General features: G+C 39.6%; 1 protein-coding gene across 9 annotated transcripts in view; it reads right to left on the bottom strand.

Annotated features, from left to right (window-relative positions):
* The window catches only part of LOC109554006 (glycerophosphodiester phosphodiesterase domain-containing protein 4-like), a 165,130-nt gene that overhangs the window by 114,301 nt on the left and 26,293 nt on the right, over positions 1-24,536 (bottom strand). For 8 of the 9 annotated variants that reach the window (XM_070783305.1, XM_070783304.1, XM_070783310.1 and 5 more), the window contains 7 exons: positions 15,859-15,952; positions 12,456-12,515; positions 2,902-3,000; positions 2,737-2,830; positions 1,850-1,927; positions 478-623; positions 12-94 (listed from right to left, as the gene is read on the bottom strand). In XM_070783305.1, coding sequence (XP_070639406.1) covers positions 12-94; positions 478-623; positions 1,850-1,927; positions 2,737-2,830; positions 2,902-3,000; positions 12,456-12,515; positions 15,859-15,952 — 654 coding nt within the window. The remainder of the gene's footprint in view (positions 1-11; positions 95-477; positions 624-1,849; positions 1,928-2,736; positions 2,831-2,901; positions 3,001-12,455; positions 12,516-15,858; positions 15,953-24,536) is intronic. The other variant, XM_070783309.1, reaches the window with a different exon arrangement.

Below are 24,536 nucleotides of genomic sequence, written 5' to 3'. Positions count from 1 at the left end.
TTCTTTCCTACCTTATATGTACATCACTCTCCAGTCCATAGGCCCCATGTTCAACAGCTTTCTCAAAGGACATTATGGTATTCTCAGGCCCCAGCTGTGGAAGAAAAGGACATCAGGCCTTTAATCTCACAGTCTTTTCTGCTGACATCCCTTTTAGGGTAGTGACGGGGCCCAGTAAGAAAGGACTTTAGAAAGCAAAACTTGATTCCCTTGGCTCTTTGTTCAAAGAACCTGCCTACATTCTTGTCTACCAAATCTGATTCAGGGACTCTGCTCATCTGAGGCAATGTCACTGGACACAATAAAGAGAAATGGACTGAGAATTAGGTGAGTTCAAATCCAACCTCTACAATTAATTACTTATTCTTGTCATCTCAAGTCAACCCCTTTACTTCTCCAGGGGGTTCCGAGGATCTGATGTGCCCTCTACACCCATGCACACCCGTACTCGCCCACATTCTTCATGCTCAGACCTACCATAGGTGCACCTCTATGTCCAAAGAAGTACGGCTTGGGTGCCAATTTATTCTTCTCCTGAACACAGGCAGAAAAATTCCCCAATGGAAGCAAATAGAGACACAAAAGGATAAGAAAAAAGGGCAATCCAATAGCCACTTGTAGAGCTGAAAAAGTTGAAGGAGGAGGAAGGGGGGAAAAAAAGGCAAATAGGAATGGAGAACCATCCCAAGCAACTAACTATCCCCAAGCAACAACAAATAAATACTTAGTCCGTGGGTTCACTAACTCTGCAGACTCACTGATTTACTCTATATTTCTTTCACATCCTTATGTTCTCTCAGTGATTTGAAAACACAGGAATATCCAAATATAAGCATTATTATTAAGTCACTACTGTTAACAAATGTAAATTTACAAAGGAATGAATTATACTAGAGGTGGGAAGCAAAGGAAAAAGAGGGACTGTTAAGGAATATCTTCTCAGAAAAAGGAGTTTAGTTGGTTCTGAGAAAGCCCAGAAGCCCTTTAAAAATAGGCTTTGTTAGTCACTGAGTCATGTCTGACTCTTTGTGACCCATGGACTGTAGCACACTGGGCTCCTCCATCCATGGGTTTCCCAGACGAGAAGACTGGAGTGGACTGCCATTTCCTTCTCCAGGGTCTCTTCCCAACCCAGGGATCAAACTCACATCTTCTGCATTGGCGGGTGGATTCTTTACCACTGAGCCACCAGTGAAGGCCAAAGATAAGCTTTAAATGCCTCTATTTCAGGCAGTAAGGTAGAGTAGAAGGGATAGTGCTGATGTGTGTTTGGTTGCTCAGTTGTGTCCAACTCTTTGTGACCCTTTGGACTAGCCTGCCAGGCTTCTCTGTCCATGGGATTTTTTAGGAAAAATACTGGAGTGGGTTGCCATTTTCCCACTCCAAGGGAGCTTGCTGACCCAGGGATTGAACCTGAGTCTCCTGCATGGCAGGCAGATTCTTTACCTACTAAGCCACTGCGGAAGCCCAGAAGGGACAGTAGTTGACAGAAATGTGAATTCAAAGCCAGATGCTACTACTTTCAAATTGTGTGACTCAGACACATTGCTTAACCCCTCTGGGTCTTCATTATCTTCATCTGAAAAATGGAGCTATCTTGCTACTAACATCTACTTCATAGAATTGATATGATAGTTGACACCACAGGTACTCAGTATTTTGCTCGCTCTCTCTCTCTCTCTCTCTCACACACACACACACACACACACACACACAGAGCCTGACCATAATACCTATTTATCATTGGCTATTTCCCACTTACTATTTTAGACCTCTAAAAATTTTACCGATTTTTAAGTTTTAAAATTACCACCTATGTCACTTTTGAACATAGATCTTCAGCTCTAACCTCTCAACTTTGTAAGCACATTACACCTCTTGTTTCTTTTTCTCTCATTACATGTCATCTGGTATCTTCTGATTCTAGCTAAAATTTAGGAAAAGAAAAGAGTTAATTATTGTTTCTTCTAATATCTTGCCCCCAGAAACATTTCCTAAAACTCACCCTCCACCTACATATATACCCATATACAAACACACAAGGGCAACACTGCAATCCCAGTCTTTCTCTTGCCTGCGTCTCTATACAAGTAGGATGCAAGCACTCCTTGTTTAACCAGTAATCAAAAAGACACAGACAGAAGGTCCTCCTGGTTTCTCAGTAAGGGTGTTGAGAGATAACTCCATTCTCAAAACTGTTTCATGTACACCTCTGATTCTTATTTGTTTCCATGATATTAGGGCGAAGAATGGAGAGGAAACCAGTAGCAGAGGCACACACTTCTGCTTCTGGGGAAGTTCCCAGATGTGACAGGGACTCACATGCTTCTACTCTGAGTTACTAAGATGTACCCATGGATATCTGCACCTGGTTCATGAGTTGAAACTAGTAATATTTAAATACAAACTTAAAGAACTGGGATTTATACCATCGTTCTGGTCAAATAAAATTGCCTCTATTCTCTCCCTAACCCCAATCCATTTCAAGACAGTCAATATGTAACAAAAGAGAGAAAATTCTTATTTTTCTAGAAAGAGAAATTGGTTTGATCAGGGAAATGCTATGATAGGTCATGTGGGGTTGTCTGACTATAAGGAGCATGACTGAGTAATAAGCTGAATGAATTTCAAAGAGGTACACTGGTGGCTATCTATCCAGCTTGTTTCACTGAGTAAGGTACAGAAGTTAAAGGCAGAACCGAAAGGATCAGGCAAGGTTCCACCCACAGAACATACCTTCTCCTTCCAAATGGATCAAGTAGAAAGCCAAAGGCCATGAAAGAATAACCATCATAGCTATGCTGCTCAGGTGTATGTAGGGAGCAAAGACCTGGGAGAAAGCCAAAAAGTCAGGCTGAACACATCTGAACAGACAGGGCTACAACTAAGAATGGTGCTTACCTGCAGTGACAGCCCAACGGTGAGCCATCTGTCTTTCCAGTAAGTGAATAAAATCCAGAAAAAAAATGAGCATATCACAATCACTAGCAGAATCAGGATCTGGGGAAACAAAAAGAATTTCCTGACTTCCAAGCACTAATCTTGGATGAGAACCATCCTTAGGAAATGTATGTGTCCCTGTAGTGTCTGGGTCCTCATTTCCTCATGCTTTTAACCTAACCAACCTGCAAATGCTCAACATTAGATGAATTCAATAATTTACCTTCTTTGCTTTCTGGAGAAAAAACTTACACAGCTATGTATATGGCCCGATACCTTTACTAATTTATCATCTCCACCTCAGCTGGGTCACCATGAGTACTGCCTGGCATGTCTCACTCAGCTTCAATACTGGCTATTATAAATATTCACTACTCTTTTACATGACTCAATATGGTAACAAATAAAAAATATTTTGTAAGTAAGTACCTTTTCAGTGCATGTTTTCCCCAGCAGACTGTAAGTTTCAAGAGGTCAAGGACAATATTTGTTTATATTATATCTTCACTGCCTTGCAGAATATGTCTGATTCATATAAAATACCCAATAAATATTTGTTGAACTGATGAAAAGTATCTGCTGGCCAGAACACTATTTCATTGAGAAAGAACACTGAGACCAAGAAGATACAACTTTAAATTTTTCTCCTTCAAATATAGTTTTTCTGCTTCTATGTTGCCTGTAAAGAATACTTGGTTCCCACTCTTTCATAATCTCTATAAAAAAGCAATTGAATTAAACCTTCTCACAAAATAATTCCAGATCATACTGCCTTCAATGGTTAATTTTCCAAACATTTAAGAAAAAATATTTCCACTTTAACAAGCTCTCCTAGAGAATAAAAAAGAGGGAATGCTCTCTAACTTGTCTTATGAAGCCAACAAAACATTGATACTCAAATTCAATAAGGACATTACAAGAGAGAAAAATTATAGTCCAATTTCTCCTATTAACAGATGCAGAAATCTTAACCTATTAGCAAATCAAATGCATTACAACACAAGGGTTTAATTGTCAAATAAGATTCACATGAATCTTCTGTGATTCTGTGAGCATACCCAACACCAAACTTCACTAATGATTGAAATGATATAGTCAATTAAAGATAAATTTTTTTCTTGTGGGAAAATCTGATTCTATCAAATGCAGCTATTCATAAAAATGTCTTTCCTCTCCTGTATTAGGATACATGCTGATCCTGGACTTAAAATATGAGGTGTGTTTTTGTAGCAATATTTTTTGGAATCCATTTTCTTGAATAATGGAAATAAAAGCAAAAATAAACAAATGAGACCTAGTTAAACTTAAAAGTTTTTGCACAGCAAAAGAAACCAAGAACAAAATGAAAAGACAATCCACAGAGGAAGACAAAATATTTGCAAGTGCTACAACTAACAAAAAACCAAACAACCCAATCAAAAAAGGGCAGAAGACTTAAATAGACCTTTTGCCAAAGAAAACATATAGATAGCCAACAGGGAAATGAAAAGATGCTCAACATCACCAATTATTAGAGAAATGCAAATCAAAACTACAATGAGGTATCAACTCACACCAGTCAGAATGGCTGTCAAAAAAAGTCTACAAATAATCATTGCTGGAGAGGCATAGATAAAAGGGAACCCTGCTAAACTGTTGGCAGGAATGTAAACTGGTGCAGCCAAGGGAAAATGGTTGGAGGTTCCTTAAAAAACTAAAAGCAGAGCTATCATATGACCCCGCAACACCACTCCTGGACATGTATCTAAAGAAAAACATGGTCTGAAACAATACATGCACCCCAATGTTCATTGCAGTACTATTTACAATAGCCACGACATGAAAGCAACATGAATGTCCATCAAAGGATGAATGCACAAAGAAAATGTGGTACACAGATACAACGGAATAAAAAGAACGAAATATTGCCAATTGCAGTAATGTGGATGAATCTAGACCTTGTCAAACTAAGTATGTCAGACTGAAAGGCAAATATCATATGATTTCATTTATATGCAGGATCCAAAAAAAGATACAAATGAATTTATTTACAAAACAGAAATAGATTCACAGACATAGAAAACAAACTATGGTTGCCAAAGGGGAAAGGAGAATGGGGAGGGAAAAATGAGGAGTATGGGATTAACAGATACACACTACTATATATGAAATGGATTAAAAAACAAGGATCTACTGCATAGCACAGGGAACTATACTCAACATCTTATAGGGATTTATAATGGAAAAGAATCTTAAAAAGAATGTATATGTATATGTGTTTATAAATGATCACCTGGCTGTACCCCTGAAACAACACTGTAAATCAACTACGCTGTTGTTTAGTTCCTAAGTTGTGTCCAATTCTGGTGACACCATGCACTGCAGCACGCCAGGCTTCCCTGTCCTTCATTATCTCCCAGAGTTTGCTTGAACTCATGTTCACTGAGTCGGTGATGCTATCTAACCATCTCATCCTCTGCCATTCCCTTCTCCTTTTGCCTTCAATCTTTCCCAGAATCAGGGTCTTCTCCAATGAGTCAGCTCTTCACACCAGGTGGTCGAAAGTATTAGAGCTTCAGCTTCAGCATCAGGCCTTCCAATGGATATTCAGGGGTGATCTCCTTTAGGATTGACTGGTTTGATCTTCTTGCAGTCCAAGGGACTCTCAAGTCTTCTCCAGCACTACAGTTTGAAACACCAATTTTTCAGCGCTCAGCCTTTTTTATGGTCCAACTGTCACAACTCTCACATGACTACTGGAAAAATCAAAGCTTTCTTTAAAAGGACCTGTGTCAGCAAAGTGATATCTCTGCTTTTTAATACACTGCCTAGGTTTCTCGTAACTTTTCCTTACAAGGAGCAAGCATCTTTTAATTTCATGGCTGCAGTCACCATCTGCAGTGATTTTGGAGCCCAAGAAAATAAAATCTTTCACTCTTTCCACGTTTTCCCCTTCTACATGCATGAAGTAAATCAACTATACTTCAATAAAAAGAAATTTGTTAATCTGAGGTGTGTGTTTTGAGCAAAATGTATGGAAACTTTGATTCCCAGAAGGAGCCTTTTGAGTTACAGAGCATCCTTATCTTATATCCCATTAATTATGCAACTCGGGTAGCCATGTCTCCCACAATACAAATTTATAAATTTCAAGATTATTTACAATAAGCAACCCAAATATACCAGGTTATATTCTGCTAAAATTTTCATAGATAAAAATTCTTCACTATCTTTTGACTAATAACTATTTTTAGTATGTTTAAATACCTTTGATATATTTATAAAGAGTTTTGATTCATTCCTCTCTGAACATGCCTAAGTGGAAGGAAAAAGGTTACAGGCCTGGTACTAACCCTTTCCTTTGGGATTTATTCTTTGCACACTAAAACTGAAACTCCAAGCCCCACAGAATCCCTGTTGCCAACAGAAGCAATCTCTCCTCAAAAGTCCAATAAACCTAATCCTTCAATGGATGAAGCCCTAACTAAGGTGGTCACCTTTCAAGGGGATGCCCACTCTTTCTCATACCTCACCTGCATCACTTTCCATTGTCTCAGTTCAGTTCAGTTCAGTCGCTCAGTCATGTCCAACTCTTTGCAACCCCATGAACCACAGCATACCAGGCCTCCCTGTCCATCACAAACTCCTGGAGTTCACCCAAACCCATGTGCATTGGGGCGGTGATTCCATCCAACCATCTCATCCTCTGTCGTCCCCTTCTTCTCCTACCTCCAATCCCTCCCAGCATTAGGGTATTTTCAAATGAGTCAGCTCTCCGCATCCAGTGGCCAAAGTATTGGAGTTTCAGCTTCAGCCAGTCCCTTCAATGAACACCCAAAACTGATCTCCTTTAGAATGGACTGGTTGGATCTCCTTGCAGTCCAAGGGACTCTCAAGAGTCTTCTCCAACACCACAGTTCAAAAGCATCAATTCTTCGGCACTCAGCCCTCTTCACAGTCCAACTCTCACATCCATACATGACCACTAGAAAAACCATAGCCTTGACTAGACGGACCTTTGTTGGCAAAGTAATGTCTCTGCTTTTGACTATGCTATCTAGGTTGGTCATAACTTTCCTTCTAAGGAGCAAGCGTCTTTTAATTTCATGGCTGCAATCACCATCTGCAGTGATTTTGGAGCCCAGAAAAATAAAGTCAGCCACTGTTTCCACTGTTTCCCCATCTATTCACCATGAAGTGATGGGACCAGATGCCATAATCTTAGTTTTCTGAATATTGAGCTTTAACCAACTTTTTCACTCTCCACTTTCACTTTCATCAACAGGCTTTTTAGTTCTTCTTCACTTTCTGTCATAAGGGTGGTGCCATCTGCATATCTGAGGTTATTGATATTCATCCCAGCAATCTTGATTCCAGCTTGTGCTTCCTCCAGCCCAGCATTTCTCATGATATACTCTGCATAGAAGTTAAATAAGCAGGGTGACAATATACAGCCTTGATGTACTCCTTTTCCTATTTGCCTACAGACTTATAATCAGAATTACATCTAAGAATACTTCAAGAGATGGCTTTATTAAATTTACTGACCAAACTCTACAGTATATGTAGGAAAAAATCCTAAGATTGTTAAACAAGGAGAAAAGAATTCAGGACTGGGCTAAACTTATATATGTACGGGCTTCTCTTGTGACTCAGCTGGTAAAGAATCCTGCAATGCGGGAGACTGGGTTCAATCCCTGGGTTGGGAAGATTCCCTGGAGAAGGGAAAGGCTACCCACTCCAGTATTCTGGCCCGGAGAATTCCATGGACTATATAGTCCATGGGGTCGCAAAGAGTCGGACATGACTGAGCTACTTTCACTATATGTATGTGTGTGTGTGTGTGTGTGTGTGTGTGTGTGTAATTAATTTATTTATCCATCCTAAAGGAAGATATAAGCATCTGAATGCAGAGTTCCAAAGAATAGCAAGAAGAGATAAGAAAGCCTTCTTCAGCAATCAATGCAAAGTAATAGAGGAAAACAACAGAATGGCAAAGACTAGAGATCTCTTCAAGAAAATTAGAGATACCAAGGGAACATTTCATGCAAAGATGAGCTCGATAAAGGACAGAAATGGTATGGACCTAACAGAAGCAGAAGATATTAAGAAGAGATGGCAAGAATACACAGAAGAACTGTACAAAAAAGATCTTCACGACCCAGATAATCACGATGGTGTGATCACTCACCTAGAGCCAGACATCCTGGAATGTGAAGTCAAGTGGGCCTACGAACAAAGCTAGTGGAGGTGATGGAATTCCAGTTGAGCTCTTTCAAATCCTGAAAGATGATGCTGTGAAAGTGCTGCACTCAAAATGCCAGCAAATTGGGAAAACTCAGCAGTGGCCACAGGACTGGAAAAGGTCAGTGTTCATTCCAATCCCAAAGAAAGGCAATGCCAAAGAATGCTCAAACTACTGCACAATTGCACTCATCTCACATGCTAGTAAAGTAATGCTCAAAATTCTCCAAGCCAGGCTTCAGCAATATGTGAACCATGAACTTCCTGATGTTCAAGCTGGTTTTAGAAAAGGCAGAGGAACCAGAGATCAAATTGCCAACATTCGCTAGATCATGGAAAAAGCAAGAGAGTTCCAGAAAAACATCTATTTCTGCTTTATTGACTATGCCAAAGCCTTTGACTGTGTGGATCACAATAAACTGTGGAAAATTCTGAAAGAGATGGGAATACCAGACCACCTGATCTGCCTCTTGAGAAATTTGTATGCAGGTCAGGAAGCAACAGTTAGAACTGGACATGGAACAACAGACTGGTTCCAAATAGGAAAAGGAGTAGGTCAAGGCTATATACTGTCACCCTGCTTATTTAACTTATATGCAGAGTACATCGTGAGAAATGCTGGGCTGGAGGAAGCACAAGCTGGAATCAAGATTGCCAGGAGAAATATCAATAACCTCAGATATGCAGATGACACCACCCTTATGGCAGAAAGTGAAGAGGAACTAAAAAGCCTCTTGATGAAAGTGAAAGAGGAGAGTGACAAAGTTGGCTTAAAGCTCAACATTCAGAAAACTAAGATTATGGCATCTGGTCCCATCACTTCATGGGAAATAGATGGGAAACAGTGGAAACAGTGAGAGTCCGTATTTTTCTGGGCTCCAAAATCACCGCAGATGGTGATTGCAGCCATGAAATTAAAAGATCTTACTCCTTGGAAGGAAAGTTATGACCAACCTAGACAGCATATTCAAAAGCAGAGACATTACTTTGCCAACAAAGGTCCGTCTAGTCAAGGCTATGATTTTTCCAGTAGTCATGTATGGATGTGAGAGTTGGACTGTAAAGAAAGCTGAGTGCCGAAGAATTGATGCTTTTGAACTGTGGTGTTGGAGAAGACTCTTGAGAGTCCCTTGGACTGCAAGGAGATCCAACCAGTCCATCCTAAAGGAGATCAGTCCTGGGTATTCACTGGAAGGTCTGATGTTGAAGCTGAAACTCCAATACTTTGGCCACCTGTTGCGAAGAGCTAATTCATTTGAAAAGACCCTGATCCTGGGAAAGATTGAGGGCAGGAGGAGAAGGGAACAACAGAGGATGAGATTGTTGGATGGTATAACCAACTCCATGGACATGAGTTTGGGTGGCCTCGGGGAGTTGGTACTGGACTGGGAAGCCTGGTGTGCTGCAGTTCATTTGGTTGCCAAGAGTCAGACATGACTGAGCAACTGAACTGAACTGATACAGCAAAGGAAACAATTAACAAAATGAAAAGACTATCTTTTGAATGAGAGCAGGTATGTGGAAATCATAGGCTTGATAAGGGGTTAACATCCAAAATATATAAAGAGTTCATACAGCTCAACATTAAAAAAAGAAACAACCCAATTTAAAATTGGGCACAAGACCTGAATAGACATGTTTCCAAAGAAGACATAGAGATTGTGAAAAAGGCACATGAAAAGATGCTCAACATCACTAATCATCAGAAAAATGCAAAGCAAAACCACAATGAGCTATCACCTCACACCTGTCAGAATGGCTATTGTCAAAAACTCAACAAATAATAAATGTTGGCAAGGATGTGGAAAAAAGGGAATCCTAGTACACATTGGTACAAATGTAAATTAACACAACCGCTATGAAACACCGTATGGAGGGTCCTCAAAAAAATTGAAAACAGAACTACCATATGTTCCACCAATTCCATTCCTGGAGTTATGCTAAAGAAAATGAAAACATCAATTCAAAAAGAAATATGCACCCTAATGCTCACAGCAGCTTTATTTACAATAGCCAAGATCTGGAAGCAATCTAGCTGTTCATCAACAACAGATGAATGGATAATATGATGTGATGACTGTGTGTGTGTGTGTGTATGTACTTACACACAGTGGAATACAACTAGGACATAAAAAAGAATGGAACTTTGCCATTTTCAAAAAATGGATGGGCCTGGAGGATACTATACTTAGTAAAGTACCTCAGACCGAGAATGAGAAATACTGTATGTTTTCATGCATATGCAGAATATACAAAATAAATGAATGAATATAATAGAACAGAAACAGACTCACAGATACAGAAAACAAACTAGTGGTTACTAGCAGAGAAAGGAGTAGGGGAGGAGCTAGATAGGGAAAGGGGATTAAGAGACACTGACTACTAGATATAAAACTTAGCAAGATACAAGGATGTTATGTACAGCACAGGGAATATAGCCAGCAGCTTATAATAATTTTAAGTGGAATATAATATAAATATATTGATTACTATGTTACATACCTAACACTAATATAATACTGTAAACCAACTATACTTCAATTTAAGAAAAAAAAAATGGTAGCCGATGCATTATAAAATTGGGATGCCAGCAATTCCTTGGTGTAATATAGAAGAAAGAATTCAATGGTTTATTGAGAAAAGGTTTCTGGAATGCTATCACCTATAATAAGCTAACCCATACCATACTGGGCTCTATGGGCGGTCTCAGAGTCCACTGAAAAACACATAGTGAGAAAGTGTCAGCATCCTTGAAAAGCACCATAGTGGCCATGCTTTATGCCTAGATAAAGGTGAGGGGTGTTGCCACTCAAACTGGCTTCCTGAGTTCAAAGGCAATGATGAGATTCTACTGTGGCAGAGGCCAAATAGCAGCACTCACTTCCAGGGGCAAGTTAAGCATGGTTTCTGTAAAAGGCACAAGGCTAGAATGACAACCAGAATGGTACAACCGTAGGGTTATAACTTGGTAGTAACTAACTGATCATGCTGTCCCAATTCCAAAATAGATGGTGATCTCAACAGGCCTGTTTATATACTTTTCAGTCTACACTCTTTCCCTGTAAGAACTTACAACTTCAATTTCCATCTGTTCTAATCCTTAAATCTACATTTTCAGTTCATACTTTCCTTTTGAAAAAGAGGAAATTTAAGGAGACCACTCAGAGAATTTGACATGCTCCTGGATTTGAGGAAATACAAGGAAAACCATGCCTTAAAAAAGTCTATAAATACCAAGAAGCTATGCTGGAGATGCTCAAGCCCATGGCAGTATAAGACAAGGGAGGCAATGTTGGAAATGAGCTGCATGTCTTCAGATGCTGGATCAGTAATGACTGCGTCCTCATAACAGGTATGGATCCTTTGTAATTGCTAATATAACCTTAAAGGGCTTCAAACTAAGGGAGAGTCAAAAGGACCTTAGCAGAGAAGCATCAGGGAATACAGGAAGACAGGCATTCACTTTACCAAGAAAGTTGCAATCAAGGTTCTCAGTAGAAAGTGAAAGTGAAACTAAAGTTGCTCAGTCGGGTCCGGCTCTTTGCAACCCCATGTACTGTAGCCCATCAGGCTCCTCCGTCCATGGGATTTTCCAGGCAAGAATACTGGAGTGGATTGCCATTTCCTTCTCCAGGAGATCTTCCCAACCCAGGGATTGAACCCAGGTCTCCCGCATTGTAGGCACACACTTTACTGTCTAAGCCACCAGGAAAGTCAGCAGAAGGGTCTCTGAAGATACACATGGAAAAATCCATGCAGTTAAGAGCCAAAAACTGCATTTACTTGGTCCTGTTAGAATCAACCCCTCCCTGTGGGACTGTGTTCTTTCATCCTACCTCTCCTTTCCCTTAGCCATACTCTGGAAGAAAGGTAAAAGGACAATCATGCTCTTTCCACAACTGCAGGTCCCCAGCCCTGGGTCATGTGAAATAGGGGAAGGGAAATACTTCATGAAGTTGGAGTGAAGCAAAATTTTTAACGAATGAAACAAGATTGTTCTTGTGACTATAAAGGACTGGGGAAATAATGGAGGTTGCCTAAGATTTTATGGGAATGAAAAGAACAGAGTCACAGCGTCCATAGTAGGGAGAAAAAATAAAGTTTAGGTTCAGTTCCTTCAGTACATCAGTTACCTTTCTTACCAATTTAACGATTTCAACTAAAATGGTGTAAGTCGACTTTTTTTTATAAGGGGAACAACAAAACAAAGGGAAGCTCTGTATCTGACACAGTGCTAAAGAGGCACATTCAGTCCTGGTCTCAGGACTCCTATGAAGATTCAGATGTCCTACCTTATGACACCAGTGCAGGTACAATTCAATCCCCTCCCAAAGCAACAAAAACCCAAGTACCTGAAAAAAGAAAAAAAAAAAAAAGATTATTTTGAAATCCCCAAGATGCTGCCAAAAACACTTTCCTGAATTCAAAATTCTTTCACAGTCTGGTATTACATTCACTTCTTGCTACATCAGCAGTTTTCATATGCTGGGAATTTGCCATTCTGTTCCTCTGCTAAAAAGCTCTCCCCTTTCCCATGCCACTGAAGCTTCAAAGAAAGTTCACGTGTCACCTCCTACTTGTACCTTTCACCAGCAACCCCTGGAAGAATTTATTATTATCTTCTCCAGGATTTTGCAAAGTTAGTATACTGATATCTTTCTTGAGTTCCTACGAATTTCTTGGTAGGTATTACCAAGAACACTTAGAGAACAGAGAGAACAGAGGTCACTTCTTAGAGAACAGAGGTCAGGGCCCAGCCTTTCCAAGGGTCATCTAAAAAACCTTTCTTGAGGAGCCAGTGCCACTGTTATAACTACTAGCCACTATCATTAACATCAGTATTTAGGCAATAAATCTTAGATAGAATTTGAAGCTAAATCTAGCCAGTCACCAAGTCAGTGTGGAGACAGGAACGGAAAAACAGAGTCCTCAGATACTCAGGATATGAATGAGAGAATGTATGAGACAGATTTTTATCAAAACAATTTCACGAATATAGTTCACTTGTTCTTTATTCAGCCTTATAAAATACCATTTTATTAAATATTATCTTGCTCATTTGGAAGAAAAGAAACTGAAGCCCAGAAGGCTGAGGCTCCACACCACAACTTCCAGGATGATTTTCCTAAATAGAAATCTGATTTATGCTTAATGCACTAGCTCACTTTTCAGGCCTTCCAAGGTCTGTTACAAGCCTATTCTTTTTCTTCAACATCCCCTGAATTCAGTTCAGTCACTCAGTCATATACGACTCTTTGTGACCCCACGGACTGCAGCACATCAGGCCTCCCTGTCCATCATCAAATTGCAGAGTTTACTCAAACTCATGTCCATTGAGTCGGTGATGCCATCCAACCATCTCATCCTCTGTCATCCCTTTCTGTCCCCTTCTGTTCCAGCATCAGGGTCTTTTCCAATCAGTCAACTCTTCACATGAGGTGGCCAAAGTATTGGAGTTTAAGCTTCAGCATCAGTCCTTCCAAAAACCAGGACTGATTTTCTTTAGGATTGACTGGTTGCATCTCTTTGCAGTCCAAGAGACTCTCAAGAGTCTTCTCCAACACCACAGTTCGAAAGCATCAATTCTTCAGCATTCAGCTTTCTTTATAGTCCAACTCTCACATCCATACACAACTACTGGAAAAACCATAGTTTTGACTAGACAGACCTTTGTCAGCCAAGTAATTTCTCTGTTTTTTAATATGCTGTCTAGGTTGGTCATAGCTTTTCTTCCAAGGAGCAAGTGTCTTTTAATTCCATGGCTGCAGTCACCATCTGCAGTGATTTTGGAGCCCAAGAAAAGAGTCTGTCACTGTTTCTGCTGTTTCCCCATCCATTTGCCATGGAGTGATGGGACCAGATGCCATGATCTTAGTTTTCTGAATGTTGTTTTAAACCAGCTTTTTCACTCTCCTCTTTCGCTTTCATCAAGAGACTCTTTAGTTCTTCTTCACTTTCTGCCGTAAGGGTGGTATCATCTGCATATCTGAGGTTATTGATATTTCTCCCAGCAATCTTGATTCCAGTTTGTGCTTCATTCAGCCTGGCATTTCACATGATGTACTCTGCATATAAGTTAAATAAGCAATAACAATATTCAGCCATGGGAATGGACATACTCCATTCCCAATTTGGAACCAGTCTGTTGTTCCAGGTCCAGTTATAACTGTTGCTTCCTGACCTGCATACAGATTTCTCAGGAGGCAGGTAAGGTGGTCTGGCATTCCCATCTGTAAAAGAATTTTCCACAGTCTGTTGTGACCCACACAGTCAAGGGCTTTGGTGCAGTCAATAAAGCAGAAGTAGATATTTTTCTGGAACTATCTTGCTTTTTTGATGATCCAACGGATGTTGGCAATTTGATCTCTGGTTCCTCTGCCTTTACTAAATCTGGAAGTTCCCAGGTCACATATTGAACCTGGCTTGGAGAATTTTGAGCATTACTTTGCTGTCATATGAGATGAGTGCAATTGTGCAGTAGTTTGAACATTCTTTGGCATTGCCTTTCTTTGGGATTGGAATAAAAACTGACCTTTTCCAGTTCCATGGCCACTGTTGAGTTTTCCAAATTTGCTGGCATATTGAGTGCAGCACTTTAACAGCTTCATCTTTTAAGATTTAAGGACTATTATAACTTTATGTCTCATACCTGTCACTCTGAAGTGCCCCACATGAGAACAGAAACTGCATGTGTCTTGTTGATTTCTGTATCCTCAGTATTTATCACTCATATAATAATCAACACATTTTGTTGAATGAAAAATTAAGGCAAATATTAACTGATTTGGGGGTTGAGTTCTTCTGTATCAGACAGGAAATCAGTGGAGACAAGGAATCATGAAATCAGAGAAAGATATATATACCCCATGTATAAAAGGGCACTGAAAAACTCCAATTAACTAAGAATCAGTCTCACAAGCTTTCCACTTCTTCAAATTTCCTGGCCTGAATTTCTCATACTACATGACCCTACTGTGTCAAGAAACATAGGCAGGGTCTCTACCGCCTAAAGACGTTTGCTAAAAGGTATTCTGCACCTGGACTAAGTGAAGTCGCTCAGTTAAGTCCAACTTTTTGCGACCCCATGGACTGCAGCCTACCAGGTTCCTCAGTCTATGGAATTCTCCAGGCAAGAGGACCATAGTGGGTTGTCATTTCCTTCTCCAGGGGATCCTGACCCAGGGATTGAACCCAAGTCTCCCATATTACAGACAGACACTTTACTGTCTGAGCCACCAGGTTAGTGCACCTGGACTAAGGGGCTAGCAATTGTGCATTAGAACAGGTTTGACACACTAGCTAGTTTATAAGACCCAGAAAGACTTACTCGTTAGGGGATAGGCTACAGAATGAGTAGTTCAATAGGTAAAGGTACTGCCATGTGAAGGTGTGAGCATCTAAAATGATAATACTAAGTGAACCAGGAAGTAGGCTATGAAATAGAAGAGAAAAAGGATGTTCTACCACTCTTTCTAAGGGTCAAAGTGGTAAGACACATCTTCTAACAGCACAAGCCTTTTTTCCTACATCTATCCCTCCTGCCTAATATTCAAGTGGTTAATGTAAATGCCAACTCTGCTAAGTGTGATCTGAGGTTCTGAGGGCTCCCAGCACCAACTGAGAACCATGCCACAGACAGAGTACCTAGTGAGGCTACTCATGAAAGGAGTGGGAGAAACAGAAAACATTACTCACCAACAGCAATGATGTGTAGGCAGCCAGGATCCCAAGGAAACTCAGTAAGACAATGGACCAGAAGAACCAGAGCCCTGTACCTATAAAAATGACCCTGCAAAAATAAGTTTCAATCCTTAAAATACAGTAAAAAAAAAAAATAGTAGCATCTACATCAAGGATAGGGGCGACAAGACCAACTAGATGAGGTATAAGAAAACAGAGGGAGATACGAGAAGCAATTTGGGAACAGATGTGTGAAGAGCTTTGGGGATATTTAGTGGAGAACTTTTAACTTTGTCCTAATGGCAACTGGGTGCTTTAAATGGGGCTCTGTATAAGTGGTATCATTTTTAAAAAGTTATTCAGAATATATATTCAAAACACATATTCTCTTTTAAAAACAATATGATATAGAAGTTCTGGAATTCTAAAAGAGAAAAAGTCTACTGCCTTAATAAAACTTAACACTTTCCATTTTGGAAGGTTTCTGGCTTATGTGAATGTACGTTTTCTTATATAACTGCAAGCCACCATGTCAATTTCTCTATCCTGTGTAAGATATTTGACCTCTTTAAAAACTGCCTTGACATGTTCTATTCCTAAAGGAGATTGTGAGAGAAAACTGTTAATGATAAGCTAAGAGAAAGAGGATTAAATTTGTTCCATGTATTGTATGTCAAAACTGTTTTAGACTGTTCATTTCAAGATAACAGAGATTACCTTCTCACCACATAAAACCTGGAGAAATTATATTTTAACAATACAGACCTATAACTTGTCTTACTGCACTTTGAAGACATTGCATTTTTTATAAACTGAAGGTTTGTGGCAACCATACATCAAGCAAGACTATTGGCATCATTTTTCCAATAGCATTTGCTTACTTCCTATCTCTGTATCACATTTTGGCAATTCTTGCAATATTTCAAGATTTTTCATTTCTATTATATTTGTTGTAGTGATTTGTGATCAAAGATCTTTAGTGTTACTACCACTACTTGCTGAAGGCAAGTTATTCATAAATAGCTATGATTAGCTATCTAGCAATAAAATAATTTTTAACTAAGGCACGAAAATTTTTTATAAATAATGCTATGATACTCTTACAGACTACAGTATAGTAATGGTACAGTATAAAAAGAACTTTTATGTGCACTGAGAAACCAAAAGACTGTGTGATTTGCTTTATTCCTATATTCACTGTATTGCTGTGGTCTGGAAATGAACCCTCAATATCTCCAAGGTATGTCTGTATAAAATATAGATGTGTGAACAAAAACCACATTACAAATAAGTAAGGAAATTCTCCTTGGTGAGGAGTTATACGTCAAGAAGAATGTAATAAGCAAGCAGCTATCCAAGCAAGACCTATCCCAGATCAAGACGCTAAGAGTTCTCTGTAAAAGATAAGCTCACAGACAGCAATCAAAACATGTAAGGAGTGTCAACAAATTCATGCAGTATGTCAATTAAAAGAATAATCTGAATAGTAAAAACGTAATTAATAGAATGATCAAAAAAGAACGATGAAGTAATCAAGATCTTCAGAAAAAGAAAGGTCTCACATTCATATAACTAAAATAGATGTTTTAAAACAAGCACATTAATTATCAAAACAATAAAATGGAAATCTCAGAAAACTTGCAAGATAACCTATAATGGAAAAGGTCTGAAAAAAATATATATATGTATGCAAGTGTGTGTGTGTGTGTGTGTGTGTATAGCTGAATCACTTTGCTTACACTTGTAAATTAGTTATTTTGTTGCTGTTTTAGTTGCTAAGTTGTGTCCAACTCTCTGTGAGCCCCTGGACTGTAGCCCACCAGGTTCCTCTGTCTATGAGTTTCCCACACAAGAATACTGGAGTGGGTTGCCATTTCCTTCTCCAGAGGATCTCCCTGACCCAAGGATCAAATCCACACACCTTGCATTACCAGGTAGATTCTTTACCACTGAGCTACCAAGGAGGCAAATTAGCCATATTTCAATTTTTTTTTAATGAAAGATGGACTTAATAGCTGTTGAGATACAGTCAAAGAATTCAGCAAACTGCTTAGCCAAGTAATGATACTGACTTCTTTTTCCAAGTGAGGAAGTTAAAGTTTACTATTTAATGGTGCCTCTATCTTCCCTAATCATTTCTCTGGCCACATCTATTTTCCTTCACTCCCTTTGAACCTAAAAGGTCTTCTTTTGTACATTCAATCACATGTTAAATATTGATATTGTTATAGTTTAGCTCAGCTCAAAATCCTCTCACCAAATTCAGGTAAAGTTACCACCCACTCACCATGAACTGCAGGAAGAATTTTACATGTTTTTGTTTTTTTTTTTTTCTTTTTCTCTTTCCATCTTCTAGTTCTTGACCTATGGATTTGTACTCACTATAGGTAGTAGTAGTCAGGTAGCATGGAAATGAGAAGAATGAAAAGGTGTTTGTTTAGCTGAGCGGAATTGAAAAAAGTGGAGGGGGCGGTCCTAAGATGGTGGAGGAATAGGACGGGGAGACAACTTTCTCCCCCACAAATTCATCGAAAGAATATTTGAACACTGAGCAAATTCCACAAAACAACTTCTGAATGCTGGCAGAGGACATCAGGCACCCAGAAAGGTAGCCCATTGTCTTTGAAAAGAGGTAAGAACAAATATAAAAGATAAAAAGAGAGACAAAAGAGGCAGGGACAGAGATCCATCCTGGGAAAGGAGTCTTAAAAAAGAGAGACGTTTCAGTGCACCAGCCCCAAGCATCCAGTATCCTGCATCGAACCTTGTAAAGTAATTAACCTCCAATTAAAATAAATAAATTTATATTTTAAAAAAATAAAATAAAATCTCCTTTCAAATGTAAAAAAAAAAAAAGTTTATTGCAAAAAAAAGAGAGAGAGAGAAGTTTCCAAACACCAGGAAACACCCTCACCAGCGAGTCTGTGGCAAGCCTTGGAACCTCAGAGGGCAACATAACCAGGAAAAAAAATAAATAAATAATTAAAACCCACAGATTACGTGCCTAACGGCAACTCCCAGCAGAGAAGCAGAGCAGACGCTCGCATCTGCCACTAGCAAGCAGGGACTGGACAGGGAGGCGTGGGCTGCTTTGCTTAGGGTAAGGACCAGGCATGAATGCCCCAAGGGCAATCTGAGGGAACTAACTAGAACTAACTTGAGATAGCAACCCAGACTGTGGGATAGCTATCCCATGAAAAGCCCTAACCTAAGACACCGCCAGGCCTGCTCACAGAACAAAGGACCATCCACCGCCGGAGACAGGCAGGCGAGGGCAGCCAGAGTCTGCGCCTTTGTGGAATACCTGAGAACCTGAACCTGAGCGACTTAGGCCTGGGAAGTACATACAACCCAGGGCCCACCCCAGACAATTCCTGGCAGAGCAATCTACAGCCTGAGCAGCGTAGACAGGGAAAGCACATACATCATGAGCAGGGGCAAACCCAGTGTGGCCAAGACACTGCGAGCACTCCCCACACACGCCAGTGATATTTGTTTGCAGTGTTCCTCCCTCCCCACAGCACATCTGAACATGTGAACCTAAAAAAGTGACCACCACTGCCCCTCTAGTGTCAGGGTGGAAATCAGACACTGAAGAGATCAGCAAACAGAAGAAGCTAAAATAAACAGAGGGAACCACTTTGGAAGTGACAGGTGCAATAGATTAAAACCCTGCAGTTAGCACCGACTACATAGGAAGGGGCCTATAGATCTTGAGAAGTATAAGCTGGATCAAGGAACTATCTAAAGATGAACTGACCCCACACTGTCCAGAACAACACCAGAGAAAGTCCTAGATATGTTTTTACTATTATCATTTTTTAAATTAAAAAAATTTTTTTTATTTTTAAGTCCTCTATTACTCCCTTAATTTTCATTTTTATAACCTACTATTACTTTGCAAAAATAAAAGACCCAATTTTTAAAGCAAACTTCATATATATATATTTCATAATTTTTGTGACTTGCTTTTTTATTTAATATTGTATTTTTGAGAATCTAACCTCTACTCTAGATTTTTAATCTTTGCTTTTTGGTATTTGTTATCAATTTTGTACCTTTAAGAACCCTATCTTCAATACCCATTTTTACTTGGGAGCGAGATTACTGGCAGGATTGCTCTCTCCCACTTTGGACTTTCCTTTTCCTCCACTAGGTCGCCTCTATCTCCTCCCTCCCCTTTCTCTTCTCTACCCAATTCTGTGAATCTCTTTGTGTGTTCCAGGCTGTGGAGAACACTTAGGGAACTGATTACTGGCTAGATCTGTTGCTCTCCTTTTGATTCCCCCCTTTTATCCTCATGGCCACCTCTGTCTCCTTCCTCCTTCTTCTCTTCTCTGTGTAACTCCGTGAACATCTCTGATGGATCCAGACTGTGGAGAGCACACAGGGAAGTGAATACTGGCTAGCTTGCTCTCGCCCCTTTTGATTCCCCCTCTTCTCCTCCTGTTCACCTCTATCTCCCTCCTCCCTCTTCTCTTCTCCATGTAACTCTGTGTACCTCACCAGGTGTCCCCCACCGTGGAGAAATTTTTCATCATTAACCTAGATGTTGTATCATCGGTGCTATATAGATATAGAAGTCTTGAGGCTACTGTAAGAATAAGACTGAAAACCAGAGGCAACAGAGATAAATCCACGCACCTATGGACACCTTATCTTTGACAAAGGAGGCAAGAATACACAATGGAGAAAAGACAATCTTTTTAACAAGTGGTGCTGGGAAAACTGGTCAATCACTTGTAAAAGAATGAAACTAGAACACTTTCTAACACCATACACAAAAATAAACTCAAAATGGATTAAAGATCTAAACGTAAGACCAGAAACTATAAAACTCCTAGAGGAGAACATAGGCAAAACACTCTCTGACATACATCACAGCAGGATCCTCTATGACCCACCTCCCAGAATACTGGAAATAAAAGCAAAAATAAACAAATGGGACCTAATTAACCTTAAAAGCTTCTGCACATCAAAGGAAACTATCAGCAAGGTGAAAAGACAGCCTTCAGAATGGGAGAAAATAATAGCAAATGAAGCAACCGACAAACAACTAATCTCAAAAATATACAAGCAACTCCTCCAGCTCAACTCCAGAAAAATAAATGACCCAATCAAAAAATGGGCCAAAGAACTAAATAGACATTTCTCCAAAGAAGACATACAGATGGCTAACAAACACATGAAAAGATGCTCAACATCACTCATTATCAGAGAAATGCAAATCAAGACCACTATGAGGTACCATTTCACACCAGTCAGAATGGCTGCAATCCAAAAGTCTACAAATAATAAATGTTGGAGAGGGTGTGGAGGAAAGGGAACCCTCTTACACTGTTGGTGGGAATGCAAACTAGTACAGACACTATGGAGAACAGTGTGGAGATTCCTTAAAAAACTGGAAATAGAACTGTCTTATGATCCAGCAATCCTACTGCTGGGCATACACACTGAGGAAACCAGAACGGAAAGAGACACATGTACCCCTATGTTCACTGCAGCACTGTTTATAATAGCCAGGACATGGAAACAACCTAGATGTCCATCAGCAGATGAATGGATAAGAAAGCGGTGGTACATATACACAATGGAGTATTACTCAGCCATTAAAAAGAATACATTTGAATCAGTTCTAATGAGGTGGATGAAACTGGAGCCTATTATACAGAGTGAAGTAAGCCAGAAGGAAAAACACCAATACAGTATATTAACGCATATATATGAAATTTAGAAAGATGATAACAATAACCCTGTGTAGGAGATAGCAAAAGTGACGCTGATGTATGGAACAGTCTTATGAACTCTGTGGGAGAGGGAGAGGGTGGGAAGATTTGGGAGAATGGCATTGAAACATGTAAAATATCATGTATGAAACGAGATGCCAGTCCAGGTTCAATGCACGATACTGGATGCTTGGGGCTAGTGCACTGGGACGACCCAGAGGGATGGTATGGGGAGGGAGGAGGGAGGAGGGTTCAGGATGGGGAGCACATGTATACCTGTGATGGATTCATTTTGATATTTGGCAAAACTAATACAATTATGTAAAGTTTAAAAATAAAATTTAAAAATTAAAAATCTAGCCTTGGTAAATTCAAAAAAATTGAAATCATTCCAAGCATTTTTTCTGACCACAATGCAGTAAGATTAGATCTCAATTACAGGAGAAAAACTATTAAAAATCCCAACATATGGAGGCTGAACAACACACTGCAGAATAACCAACAAATCACAGAAGAAATCAAAATATGCATAGAAACGAATGAAAATGAAAACACAACAACCCAAAACCTATGGGACACTGTAAAAGCAGTGCTAAGGAGAAGGTTCACAGCAATACAGGCTTACCTCAAAACAAGAAAAAATTCAAATGACCTAACTCTACACCTAAAGCAACTAGAAAAGGAAGAAATGAAGAACCCCAGGATTAGTAGAAGGAAAGAAATCTTAAAAATTAGGGCAGAAATAAATGCAAAACAAACAAAAGAGACAATAACAAAAATCAACAAACCCAAAAGCTGGTTATTTGAGAAGATAAATAAAACTGACAAACCATTACTCAGACTCATCAAGAAACAAAGGGAGAAAAATCAAATCAATAAAGTTAGAAATGAAAATAGAGAGATCACAACAGATAACACAGAAATACAAATGATCACAAGAGACTACTATCAGCAACTATATGCCAATAAAATGGACAACTTGGAAGAAATGCACAAATTCTTAGCAAAGTACAACTTTCCAAAGCTGAACCAGGAAGAAATAGAAAATCATAACAGACCCATCACAAGCACAGAAATTGAAACTGTAATCAGAAATCTTCCAACAAACAAAAGTCCAGGACCAGACGGCTTCACAGCTGAATTCTACCAAAAATTTAGAGATGAGCTAACACCTATCCCACTCAAACTCTTCCAGAAAACTGCAGAGGAAGGTAAACTTCCAAACTCATTCTATGAGGCCACCATCACCCTAATACCAAAGCCTGACAAAGATGCCACAAAAAAAGAAAACTATAGGCCACTATCACTGATGAACACAGGTAAAAAATTCCTTAACAAAATTCTAGTAAACAGAATCCAACAACATATTAAAAAGATCATAAATCATGACCAAGTGGGCTTTATCCCAGGGATGCAAGGATTCTTCAATATCCACAAATCAATCAACATAAAATACCACATTAACAAATTGAAAAATAAAAACCATATGATTATCTAAATAGATGCAGAGAAAGCCTTTGACAAAATTCAACATCCATTTATGATAAAAAAAAAAAAAAGTCCAGAAAGCAGAAATAGAAGGAACATACCTCAACATCAGTTCAGTTCAGTGGCTCAGTCGTGTCCAACTCTTTGCGACCCCATGAATCGCAGCACGCCAGGCCTCCCTGTCCATCACCAACTCCCAGAGTCCACTCAAACTCACGTCCATCGAGTCGGTGATGCCATCCAGCCATCTCATCCTCTGTCGTCCCCTTTTCCTCCTGCCCTCAGTCCCTCCCAGCATCAGGGTCTTTTCCAATGAGTCAACTCTTCATATCAGGTGGCCAAAGTATTGGAGTTTCAGCTTCAGCGCTAGTTCTTCCAAAGAACACCCAGGACTGATCTCCTTTAGAATGGACTGGTTGGATCTCCTTGCAGTCCAAGGGACTCTAAGAGTCTTCTCCAACACCACAGTTCAAAAGCATCAATTCTTCAGCACTCAGCCTTCTTCACAGTCCAATTCTCACATCCATACATGACCACTGGAAAAACCATAGCCCTGACTAGACGGACCTTTGTTGGCAAAGTAATGTCTCTGCTTTTGAATATGCTGTCTAGGTTGGTCATAACTTTCCTTCCAAGGAGTAAGCGTCTTTTAATTTCATGGCTGCAGTCACCATCTGTAGTGATTTTGGAGCTCAGAAAAATAAAGTCTGACACTGTTTCCACTGTTTCCCCATTTATTTCCCATGAAGCGGTGGGACCGGATGCCATGATCTTCGTTTTCTGAATGCTGAGTTTTAAGCCAGCTTTTTCACTCTCCTCTTTCACCTTCATCAAGAGGCCTTTTAGTTCATCTTCGTTTTCCACCATTAAGGTGGCATCATCTGCTATCATCTGAGGTTAATCATATTTTTCCCGGTAATCTTGATTCCAGCTTGTGAGCCATCCAGCTCAGCATTTCACGTGATGTATTCTGCATATGTTAAATAAGCATGGTGAAAACATACAGCCTTGATGTACTCCTTTCCCAATTTTGAACCAGTCCATTGTTCAATGTCCGGATCTAATTGTTGCTTCTTGACCTGCATACAGGTTTCTCAGGAAGCCAATAAGGTGGTCTGGTATTTCCATCTCTTCAAGAATTTTCCACAGTTTGCTGTGATCCACACAGTCAAAGGTTTTAGTGTAGTCAATGAAGCAGAAGTAGACGTTTTTCTGGAATTCTCTTGCTTTTTCTGTGATCCAAAAGATGTTGGCAATTTGATCTCTGGTCCCTCTACCTTTTCTAAATCCAGCTTAAACATCTGGAAGTTCTCGGTTTATGTACTACTGAAGCCTAGCTTGAAGATTTTGAGCATAATCTTGCTAGCAGGTGAAATGAGTGCAATTGTATGGCAGTCTGAACATTATTTGGTATTGTCTTTCTTTGGGATTGGAATGCAAACTGACTTTTTCCAGTCCTGGGGCCACTAGTGAGTTTTC

The sequence above is a fragment of the Bos indicus genome, chromosome 29 (assembly GCF_029378745.1).
Source record: "Bos indicus isolate NIAB-ARS_2022 breed Sahiwal x Tharparkar chromosome 29, NIAB-ARS_B.indTharparkar_mat_pri_1.0, whole genome shotgun sequence".
NCBI classification, from domain to species: Eukaryota; Metazoa; Chordata; class Mammalia; order Artiodactyla; family Bovidae; genus Bos; species Bos indicus.
Note: the sequence above shows the minus strand (reverse complement) of the source record. Positions and strands in the feature narration are given on the sequence as shown.